This window comes from Patella vulgata, chromosome 5 (assembly GCF_932274485.2).
Source record: "Patella vulgata chromosome 5, xgPatVulg1.2, whole genome shotgun sequence".
In the NCBI taxonomy this organism is placed as follows: domain Eukaryota; kingdom Metazoa; phylum Mollusca; class Gastropoda; family Patellidae; genus Patella; species Patella vulgata.
The window spans coordinates 51,136,933-51,149,124 of record NC_065883.2 but is presented as its reverse complement, the minus strand read 5'-3'; the positions used below and the strand labels follow the sequence as shown (position 1 = coordinate 51,149,124).

Sequence of the window (12,192 nt, the reverse complement as noted above, 5' to 3'; positions counted from 1 at the left end):
GAAATTCAAAATAAGAGGATGAAGAACTTACATTGTGTGCACCTGTAATACCAATTATTTCAGTTGTAGTATATGATTCACTCATTATTTACTTTACGAAAGTCTAACATGATCAACATATTGTATTTTGTTAAGTTCACTTTTTTGTATAATTGTTACTTGAATATCTATATTTTGCCGCTTCATTGTTATGCTTTCATAAACCATTTTCTCATCAGTTTCTGGACATTCCTAAAGGAATAAAACTCATTTAAATACACATTCAACTATTCATCATTAATTTTAAAAACCTTGCTTGTATACATGTACATTTATTACTGTTACAGAGAGGAAGAAACGTGAATAAATGCGAGGATTGTACTAAATCATTTACATGCCAGCGTAATTGTCTGCAGTACAATCGTAATGATACATTGCATAAATTATAGGATATATGATTCTTGTTCTAGGTTATTTGGGTATTTGCAAATGTACTATTCTTTCATTGCTTGGCTCAAAACTTTGTAACAATACAAACAGCTACATGTATACATTACCAATAGCATAAAGAAGTTATTTTTCCTTATTTCTTCCAAACAAGTGCAAGGGCGCGGGATGTTGATGACTAGTCATCTTGTTTTAATCAAATTGGTGTGAACCTGCCGTAAAGGAAACACTGTGTATAACTACATAAAACTTTGTTATCGCCATTTTATGTGCTCTTTAAAATCTTGGTGCATCTGACAGTTGTATACAGCAAACTCATCTATCTTGCAGTGATAGATGCAGGGTACATGTCAGATTATTTTGGAAGCAGTCAAAGAAATGTTTAAAAAGCCTTACAAACTAACTCATATGGTGAAACACAAAGTGGTATGGTGTTGTAGAATTATAGCAAACAACCTTGAGATCTCATCACAGTATTTCAGTCCTTTAAATCAACTTTAGTTAGCTATTGTGATAATACCAAAATATTGTGTTAATTTGTTATTATTGTAATATCTTCATGTTTTACAAATATTTTCCCATATAAATAAGTTTCATGCAATTTAGATCTGTATTTTATATACTTTAGGTAGATAAGATGGCTCAACTACATAATATTCATCTAAGAACTGGTTGTTTCTGTAATATTGGTGCATGTCAGAAATATTTAAACATATCTACTGAACAGTTAAAATCTAATTTCCAGGTATATCTTGTAATCATTAACTTGTTGGAATGTAAGTACTGGTAGTACGTAACTGGTCACCCAGTTTAACTGTCTCTACTTTTCATGTTTAGCAACTAAAGACTGATGAAAGGATAGATACTTTGGTGTATTAATGACAAATTTACATGACTCACATATTTGTTAAAGGAAAAGACATTTCTCACAAAGGAAGACAGGGACCATTGAAAAAGATTATCTAAATCTATTTATTAGTGCCAAATGGTAGCCTACCATGATTTGGAGCAAAATAATCTAAAAGCACTCCATTTATTGTATAATTTTTTTGTGATTTTAGGATTACTTTGAATCAAATTGTGTTGCCACTTGAGTCAATGAAAGACCTTATGAACTAAAGTGCCCCCCACCCCCTTTTGTATTGTCATTGAATATTTTTTTTTTTTTTTTTTGTAGGAAGGACATGTTTGTGGTGATGATAAAGATCTAATTAATGGTAAACCAACAGGTTCTGTTAGAATATCATTTGGTTATATGTCTACATTAACAGATGCTGTTAAATGTTTACAGTTTATTATAGAGTGTTTTCTACAGGGTTCTAATCCATCACCACTAATTATTCAACAAGCAGAAGATATTGTTAAAAAAAGTCTGGTTGAAAAGACAACCATGGTTCATTCTAAACAACATCCAAATGAGTTGGGTTACAAAGATGTGATTGTTGGTACAACTGTTGTAACAGAATCTAAACCTACTGCTGATGTTGTAAAAAAGTGTGGTGAAAATAAAAGATTATTAACCAATATATTCATTTATCCCATCAAATCATGTGCAGCTTTTGAGGTAATTTCAGAAGTATATGAGACCAATTTTTTTTCTAAAATATAGTGTACCAGTTAGGCTTGTTATTTATGGGTTTTGTTTCATGTTGCGTGTGCATGGCAGGTGGGGAATGTGGAGGAACTGGAAAAACTCTTTTTATTTGAAATACTTTCCATAATTTGTTCTTCTATTTATTTACCATATTTCAAGAAACCAGGGAATGTTACCCCACAAATAATTAGTATAATAAAATGATACATATAGATAAGTTGTGATAATAATAATGATAATATGTATATCTATAATGCGCTATACTCCATCCATAAAATGCATGCTCATCAATGATACGCCGTATTGTCACAAGTCAAAAGCTGTTAATTCTTAGAAGATAAAAACATTTTCAGCTAAAACAAATGAGTTTGCAACTTTGCTCTGGCTACTTTCTGCAATAACAATAGCTAATTATAGCCAAAGTATGTACTGGTATGTCACACAAGTTTGGAGAATCTTTACATTTATATCAAAATATTTTTGAATTTTTGATGCATGTTGTTTTTCAGGTTAAAGACTGGGTGATAGGTAATAAAGGATTATTATATGATAGAGAGTGGATGATAGTTAGTGATAGTGGAGTAACAATCAGTCAAAAACGGGAACAAAGACTATGTTTATTGAAGCCATTCATAGATCTCCAAGAACAAAAACTTTATCTCAATTTTCCAGGTACATCTTTTATTTGTTTCATACTCGGCCAGTGCATTTATTAATAAATAATTGGCTACTCATGAATACTGATTAATCAAGTCTTTAATTAGTTGATGAATCTTTTAGTACTAGTTAATCTTTTAAGTTTTTACCCAAAGCATTACATGATATTCTAACAAAGGGAATGAAAGGGTCCTACTAATCATGACAATAGCACAAAAGTGATCGACCAGGAAAATATGTTTTAGATGTGTATATTCTACACATCATATCCAAACTTAAAATGATTTCATACAAATTTGGCAAAATTATGGATAAGTCAAATTGACAAAAAATGCTCTTACTAATCACAGACAGGAGCATTTTTTGTCAATTATACTTTTATTGAGAGGTGCTGTTATTGAGAGATGGAAAATAGCATATTTAAAGATACATTATGGGAGATTTTAATAGAGAGTTGGCTATTCTTGCTATAACAGTTCAAAAATAGATGATGAAAGAAGAATATATTGAAAATTTCAGTCAAATTACTTTATTCTGAACAAAGTTATCACTATTGTAATTTTTGACTAGAAATAGAAGTCAACTCTCTCTTCACCGTCTCCGAGACTGGCCGATCGTTTGATTGACAGGCGTTAACTCCACCTACATAATCTCGATTATCAAGTAACATTTTCAATGGCTGTGGTACTGTTAGTCATTCGGTTTGAGACGGGGTTGCAATTCAATTCGTATCACATTTATTTTTACTACAAATTAAAAATAAGACTTTTAATATATAGATAAGAAGCAAAAGTTTGCAAGGAATGGACCAAATAAATGAGGCATAATTATAGCCAACTTCTTGTTAGCCTGTACTGTAACTGGTAGGCCTACGTAACTCCCGAAAAAGACAAATAGGAAACAGTGATCCAATGGGGCTGCAATTCAACTGGGGTGATGTGATGTTTATCAATTTCAATAATTTTTCTGTAAACGCAAGTGACAAAATAGCATATAATACCGACATCCAAACTCTCATTTAAACCACAACTAAACATGCGGCCTCGCTAAACAGCGGCCTCGCTTCGTACACTCTATCATTTAGCCTCGACCTAAAATTTCCGGGAGTATGACGTCAACGTAACGGTTAATCTCCGCTTACGACGCCATTTAAAAATTTAATCAGTCAATGAAATCCTGTTTAAATCCAAGCCATCTGTGGGTCTACAGAGTTGATTTTGTGCTTGTTGTGTAAATAAAGATCTAATTTATAATTTCTATGACATCTGAAGCCTAAATAAAGACTTGCAATAATCAGATTTAGGCATAATGTATGTTTAAGTAAACGTCTCACTTGTAACACAAAGTACAAGGCATTCACATCCTAAAACTTGTTTAAGGTATGCCACAATTTAAACATTTTTGTTGAAGGGAGAGACGACCTTCCTGGAACCCTATGACCCAGTGCTTCACATTACTTAAAAAATGTCCCGTACTTGGCAGCTTTCAGAAATCGTAGAGTGAGACAAGTATAATAATTCTCTAAATCTTATTCACATTCACTAACAAAAGTTGGCAAGAATCCATCATAAAAGTGTCCCTTTGTGCTTTCATAGGAACAGTTGAATTGAATACTGTTTAATTTTATGAAAATTATTTGAAAAAATGAACTTGGAAAAAAGTCCACCGTTATAGGAAAGATTAACCCAAATAAATTGGAAGGATTATCATGCAAGAAGCATAATTTATGCTGTACTTTCCTTACAGTGAACAAATTTTACTTTCAATTGTTTCTTAATGAATCAATATAGTGAAAAATGTGGTGTTTTTCAGGCATGCCACAATTTATTTTATCATTGGAAAGTTCTGATCAGACCTACACTGGACAGATTTGTACCAACAAAGTTTGTGGTGACAAGTAATAATTACACTTCTTTTTTATTAAAATGATATTGAGTATACCAATCAGTATTCCCTATTACTTTTAAGTATTGTACATCCTTATTGTCTAATCAACATAATATCTCAGCCATCCGTTTATGTAGACTTGATTATGTGCTTGTCATGTGAATAAATGTCTAAATAATAATTTATCTAACATTTGAGGCCAGAAAAAACTAGATCAAAGGCTAATAATGAAGTTAGGTCATAACTGGTGCTACATGTGCTTGAAGATTACAAGAAACGACCTATAATTTCAATGTATATTGTATATTATATTGGTATATAAATATATTTTTTAATATTTATAGAGTTGAAACATTTGATTGTGGTGAAGAGGTGTCAGATTGGGTTAGTCTTGCTTTAGGTAGATCAGGGTGTCGTCTGCTAAGACACAAGATAGAAGACAGCAGAAAATGCAAATTAAAAGATACTGTATCTGGTAAGAGACAAACTATAGATCAATAAATGGAATGGTAGATATAAATTTATAAAACATGCTGTATACTATTTAATTATTTTGAGAACAGGATTTAAATTTATTGTTTTTATGGGGATTTGGGGATTTTTCTAGACCAGTGCTTAATTGTCATGGGTGGCACTTGCTGGACTGATAAAACAGTCCCATGTTCAAATTGGAAAAGGATGTGAAAGATTCCTTGATAGTTAGCATTCCAACATCTCTGCATACCAAAAAGACATTAAACCACAATCCATTCTTCTACATCCCTTTAACTTCATGACATGCTAATTTCTTATTTTACAGGATTTCTTATTAATAACATTCTTTTATCATTTTAGAATCAAAGGCAGGTAATGAAATTTCATTGGCCAACGAGTCCCAGTTTCTTCTGTTAAGTAGAGAAAGTGTGAAAGCTTTGGTTAAAAGAATTCAAGAAGATAATGATCAGATATTTAGAGAAAAAAAAGAAAGTGAATTATTAGAAACAGCAACATTAGGTAATTATGGTGTACTACTGGTAAATGGTGAAAAAGTAAGATTACCGGTATCAAATAGATGGAGGACGATTTAAGTTTTTAAAAGGATCTTAATGAAATTATAACTAATTTTTACATGGTGAATGACTAAACATCTACATGCACTAATTTTATATTCAACTGCTTGTACTATGTTTTGGGGGGCATTGTTCTTGTATTGATTATGGATTGGACGAACAGTATGTCTTGTTTACAAAAGAGTAAAAATATATTTATTATTAATACTTCAGGTGAAGAGAATTTAATAAGTAGATTTCGTGCTAATCTAGTAATAGGTGGTGGATTGAAATTTGAAGAAGATAACTGGTCGAACATTAACATTGGGTCAAATAAAATGGTGGTAAGTTAACTTGAATATCAATATCAACCAGATTTTAATCTTCTACATTACTGTATATCCATACTGCACTGCCTCCATTCCACATATTCTCTGCATACTTTTCCAATTCCCCACATTTCTGTAGCTGTTGTTATAATTAGCAGAAGCTAAAATATTGAATATTGATCAGCCAGTTTGCTTAATTTAGAAAGGAAACAATTGTTGAGGTTAAATCAAATCTACCCTTAAACTGCTACATTGTTTGTTCCTTTACACTAGAATGTAGACAGACCTTTTAAGATTTCAATCCTCTGGCAACGGTAAACCGGAATAACGTCCATCATGTACAGAATATGGATGTACAATGTGGCTGCCCATTTGTAACATACACTAAGAAATCAACTGAGAAATAATTAATACTTTTATTTCACTGGTTTTATCTAACATTTGATGATTATCATGTTTTATTACAGAGTCAGGGTGGTTGTAGTAGATGTCAGATGATTTGTTTAGATCAAACAACAGGAACTAGAAGTAAGGAACCTTTAAAAACTCTGGCATCATGGAGAGGCAGAAAGGTAAGAATCAATCCTTTTTTTCCTTTCCCCTATTATTTTCAATGGTTATAGTTGTAATGATGCGGAAAAAAATGTGTGCACTCTATCATTCAAAAACACAAATTGACAGCGCCATTTGTGGTTCCTGATTTTTATACGCCCACATGGAAATGTGGTCGTATATTGCCGTCGCCTCGTCCGTCCGTCTATCGTCCATAATTTCTTGTGAACACTCTACGAACTACATTTATCATCTGATTGTTTTGAAATTGATATATGTTGTTTGCATTAGTGAGATAAAAAAGCCTATTTAATTTCAATAACTTCCGTTAATTTCTTCTGGAGTTATGGCTCTTGTTTCACTTTGTTGCACCTTGTGAACGCTCTAATGAAAACAGTTATCATCCGATCTGTTTGAAATTAATATGCATCATTTAAATTAGTGAAATGAAGAAGCCTATTGAATTTCAGCAATTTCCTTCAATTACGTCTAGAGTTATGGCCTTTGATTTACTTTGTTGAATCTTGTGAATGCTCTAATGACAACAGTTATCATCCGATCTGTTTGAAATTGATATGCATCATTTAAATTAGTGAAATGAAGAAGCCTATTGAATTTCAGCAATTTCCATTAATTACGCCGTGATTTATGGCCATTGTTTCACTTTGTTGTACCTTGTGAATCAGTGATGGGATTTCAAAATTTTTCTTTTCAGACATTTTTACCGAAAATAAAGGGACATAACTCTTATCGTTATTTAAGATGGCAGTTTTTAGACCACACACAAAAATCATGTGTAAACAAAATATTCAAATTCGTCCGTAATAAAAAGAAATAGGTGCACCTCGTTATTTTTCATATTTAATTCCCGTACGGTATTCAAATTTATGTCAGTAACATTCCTACAAAATTCGTAATACGATAAAATGAAAGCGTGCCGACTACTGCCGATCTGTACTGTTTCAAATTCCTCCAAAATTAACGTATTTATCGGATGATAAGTCGCTACATTTTTCAAAAGAAGTCCGGCATTAGTCTTATACTCTGTTACGACTTTTTTGGGCAATAAACGTTGCTCTACCACAACGAACGAATGATACCATTCGCTAAATAATCGCATTGTATTCTAGCACGCGCTATCGTCTAAAACAATTAAGTACTTACACTATTCCAATCAACATATTCGTCAACATTGCCTAGATTACTTATTTCTTTATTTAAAAACATAAACCCCATTCAAAATATGATCATAAATCCGAGAATATGCCATCAAAATAGAATCTTTTCTTGGACATTAGAAACATGTATTTTGTCACATATTGTTTCACTTTGTTGAATCTTGTGAACGCTCTAATGACAACAGTTATCATCCGATCTGTTTGAAATTGATATCCATCATTTAAATTAGTGAAATGAAGAAGCCTATTGAATTTCAGCACTTTCTGTTAATTACGCCATGAGTTGCGGCCCTTGTTCCTCTATGCTGTACCATGTAAATGCTATAACAACAAAAATTATTATCCCATCTGTATGAAATTTATATGTATCGTTTAAATTAGTAAAACAAACAAGCCTATTGAGTTTCAGTAAATTTCTGTTAATTACATCTAGAGTTATGGCCCTTGTTTAACTTTGTTGAATCTTGTGAACGCTTGAACGACAAAAGTTATCTCCTAATGTGTATGAAATTCATATGCATCATTTAAATTAGTGAAATGAAGAAGCCTATTGAATGTCAGCAATTTCCGTCAATTACGTCGAGAGTTATGGCCCTTGATTTACTTTGCTGAACTTTGTAAACGTTCGAACGACAAAAGTTATCATCCAATCTTTATGAAACTTTTATGCATTATTTGAATTAGTAAAACAGAAAAGCCTGTCGAATTTCAACAATTTCTGTAGATTACTTCCAGAGTTTCGGCCCTTGTTTTAGTTTTTAGAACCTCGTGAACCCTCAAATGACAAAAATTATAATGTCATCTGTATGAAATTGTCTATTAAATTCCCCTAATTACCTACAAAAGAATAAATATGTGACAACCCTTGTTGACTGCTCAGACGATTTAGCTGCTGTGGGCCTGGCAACCTATCTTTGTACAGATGATCTCATCTCTTTTTTTTTTCAGGTACCATTTGGCATCCATGTACGGATGGAATCATTATCAGAAACACAGAATGTTCTTACAGTTGGTGACACTGTGATGCCAGTTTGAAATTATTGAATTTATTTTATTTAACCAGAGAAATGCCTTTTATTTATACATTTTATATAATGCATTATTTATAAATTCATATTTATCCAAATGCTTTTTCTAGTCATTTTTTTATGTAGAAATTTGTAAATCAAATAAAGGCCATACAAATAATGAGCATTTTCGGTGCAGGTAAAGCAGAGTGATAAGCAATTTGATTGGTCGAGACTTTGGAGCTAGACACTTTGATTCTAATTGAGTGAGAATGGTGAAACTTGGCGCATATCATTACATCAATACCTTGACTAAGTTCGATAATGTGCATTTCCTATATTTTCATTACATCAGTACCTTGACTAAGTTCAATAATGAACATTGTCTGCATCAATGTTTTGGGATATGATAACTTTGATTCCATTTGAATGAGAGTGGTGAAACTTGGTGCATAGTTTCATTACATCAAACTCAAAGTATAGTTTCAGTACATCAATACCTTGACTAAGTTCGATGATGAGCAGTTTGATTGATCAAGACGTTTGACCTTGACAACTTTGATTCTACTTGAGTGAGAATGGTGAAACTTGGCCTATAATCATTACATCAATACCTTGACTAAGTTCAAATACCATGACTAAGTTTGATGATGAGCAATTTGATTGTTCGAAACTTTGGAGCTCAACAACTACAATTCTAATTGAGTGAGAATCAATCTGATTAAAATACAGATCTATATTTCGTTTCGTTTTTTTATACACCTGATGGCCTACACTACATGAAGATCTGACAAGTTATAGCGATAGATCACGTCAGGGGTCAAAAGACCGACTTATGACCCTATGACGTCAGACATTTGATTAACCAATCAGCATTGATGTTACTAGTGGATTACCCACAGTTCCCTGAAAAACACGCCTAAAGCTCGCCGTAACAGACCGTTTCATTGGCTTATCCCTGACACCATTCAGAACACAAGTTAAATAACAACTCTTCCAGATCCAAGTGTAGTAAAGACAAGTAAAACGAAATTTTGAACTATAAAAACGAAACGAAATAGGATCTGTGTTTTAACCAGATTGGAGTGAGAATGGTAAAACTTGGCGTACATGTATATCATTACATCATTACCATGACTAAGTTTGACAATGCGCATTTCCTATAGTTTCATTACATCAATAATGAACTGATAAGCGAAATGATTGATACTTTATGAAAAGATGAATATGCAATTAAAAAATGTGTGTCATCAAATTACTTTTTCAATTTGGTGGGGGACGTCAGCCTCACTGTTGACTTGTTTATTGTTTTTATACATGTAGGAATTCACTTACATAATTTTGTTATATTTTAAATACAAGATAGTTTTTTTAATGTTGATTTTGATATCATTATAGTCTTCCATTTGTGATAATTTAGGTTGTTAATTGAGCTTTAAATTGTTACTTTATGATTAACTATAGTATAGTTGACATTATTAGAGACTCATATTAAATGTGCTTGTGATCTCAAACTTTAATCTTCACATTTCCTTGTAACTATAGAAACACCTTTTTAAGAAGTTTATTCAATGTTAATAATATTATTATTTTATTAATTTTTAAAAACTGATTTATTTTTCAGTCATTGTGTATATTTTTGAAAATAAAGTTAATTGAAAAGACATTTGAGCTATTCCTTATGGACAGTATTCAAAATAAGATTTTTACCTGTGACACTGACAAGTCTTGAACAATTGTGTTCCAACTTATAATCTGGGGGTCTTGTCCAGAGGAGCTTTGTATGTAGCTTATCAGGGGTTTTTTATTACTGTAAATATCGTTATCATTCATCAAACTGCTCCTTAAAAATATTCAGAATTAAAGCAATATAGTTGCCAGCTCACTTTGTAATCGGATATCTGGTCCCTGCATAATATGGGCTATTATATGTTCAGACAAAAGAAATTCTTCAAACTGAGTCCATTGTGAATTATTAAAAAATGATTCTCCCAGCTAACAAGGTATATAGTGCATATTCTGAACTCTGTGCAGTTTTCAGTTACAGAAAATCCTGCACATAGCCATTGAAATAATATATGGTACCAGTAGTTTGTATTGCAGAGTTGATTCTACCTTCAATTTGTTCAAATGAAATAAAATGGGTTTTAGCGTTCCACTTTTCTTCTGCAACCGGGCTAATGAAGATGACGTACACCATGCAGTATACTATGGGGGAAATGTTGCTCTGAGAGAGGCGCTACTCAGCTACAACCTACTCTTACTTCAAAGTTCAAACAACTGTCAAGGGTTCTAGCTTTTACATGTATGAATGAATGAAATGATGGTTTAAACATCCTACTTTTCTGCACCAACAGGGCTTATGAAGATGGGCATATGCCATACTGGGTGTTTTGAGGAATATTTTACCTGGACAGCAATTGAATTTCAAATGCCAATATGTACACGGGACCTTGGTTTTTCATTCCATCCAAACGACAATATGCTGTTCCTTGTCAGGCTTTCCATTCTGTATCTTTGACAAGAGGTAAATACGCCGGAAAATACCAAGGAACTTTCTCTGCCAACACCGGATCAAACTCTGGAGCTCCTGGTTAGTGAGCCTGCGTATTAGTATTAACCTTGGTTTTCGATCCCATCCGAATGACCAAAAGCTGTTCCTTGTCCCGAGGAATTTTCTCGGCCAAGACAGGGATTGATCGAACACCAGACCTCCTGTTTAGTCAGACACCATGGTTCTTCAAATTGGTCATGGTATGCTTATGGCTAGATCTATTATTTATATTTTATCCCCAATTGGCTTACTTTTGAGTAAGAGCTTCATTTACCATTGCACTGATTACTATTGGAAATCAGGGGGAGACAACCAAACAGATTGATAAATGGCTTGATCCCCGTTATTATTTTATATTACGCGGTTACCAAAAGTATCAGTTTTCGCAATTTTATTAAGTTTCATTTTCAATTAGCATTATTATTATACGGAAACTATAAATTAGATAATGTATGTGTTATGCAACCGCATACCACACGTCTTTGAAAGTAAGTGATTTGATCCTCGTCCTAGATTTACTAATTTCAGACTATTAATAAATGGCCACGACTGACTTCCGGTGGAAGAAAATGATTTACAATGTGTAAAAATTATGTTATTTTTCTCATTCTAAGGCAATACACTCCTCGAAAACTATTTTTGATAGAGGTTTGTGGAAAACTGTAATTATGTCTTTATTAACGGAACCAATAAAGCTATCTGTTCCTTGGAAAAAGTGTTTGTTATGTAAAGAAACGGCAGCTTTCAAATCGCCTCGAGACTTTTGTCAACATCTTCGTGATTTTCACTGTTCAAAAGAAGGTGGTTCCTATGTTTGTCGATACGGAATGAATAACGTTTGCCAATCCCTACCAGTTGATGGCGTCAGTGACAAAGATTATGAAGATCATGTTGCAAAAGATCATGTCTATTGTGGAGTGGGTAAGTAGGCTACCGGCAATACACTAATGACTAATTAGTAATTTAAATTAATGACCATA

At 32.7% G+C, this 12,192-nt stretch overlaps 1 protein-coding gene and 1 long non-coding RNA gene across 6 annotated transcripts in view; one reads left to right on the top strand and one right to left on the bottom strand.

Moving 5' to 3' along the window:
• Positions 1-10,322, top strand: part of LOC126821152 (molybdenum cofactor sulfurase) — an 88,551-nt gene extending 78,229 nt beyond the window's left edge. For all 5 annotated transcript variants that reach the window (XM_050549501.2, XM_050549500.2, XM_050549503.2 and 2 more), the window contains 9 exons: positions 1,055-1,171; positions 1,604-1,990; positions 2,530-2,692; positions 4,490-4,574; positions 4,909-5,039; positions 5,399-5,557; positions 5,827-5,936; positions 6,389-6,493; positions 8,600-10,322. In XM_050549501.2, the coding sequence (XP_050405458.1) occupies positions 1,055-1,171; positions 1,604-1,990; positions 2,530-2,692; positions 4,490-4,574; positions 4,909-5,039; positions 5,399-5,557; positions 5,827-5,936; positions 6,389-6,493; positions 8,600-8,686 (1,344 nt within the window). In that variant the 3' untranslated portion in view covers positions 8,687-10,322. The remainder of the gene's footprint in view (positions 1-1,054; positions 1,172-1,603; positions 1,991-2,529; positions 2,693-4,489; positions 4,575-4,908; positions 5,040-5,398; positions 5,558-5,826; positions 5,937-6,388; positions 6,494-8,599) is intronic.
• Positions 7,877-11,481, bottom strand: LOC126821222 (uncharacterized). Its single transcript, XR_007680363.2, has 3 exons — positions 11,068-11,481; positions 10,369-10,501; positions 7,877-7,972 (listed from the first exon to the last, which is right to left on the bottom strand). It is a non-coding gene; the product is annotated as an uncharacterized LOC126821222 (long non-coding RNA).
• Between the last annotated feature and the right edge of the window lie 711 nt (positions 11,482-12,192).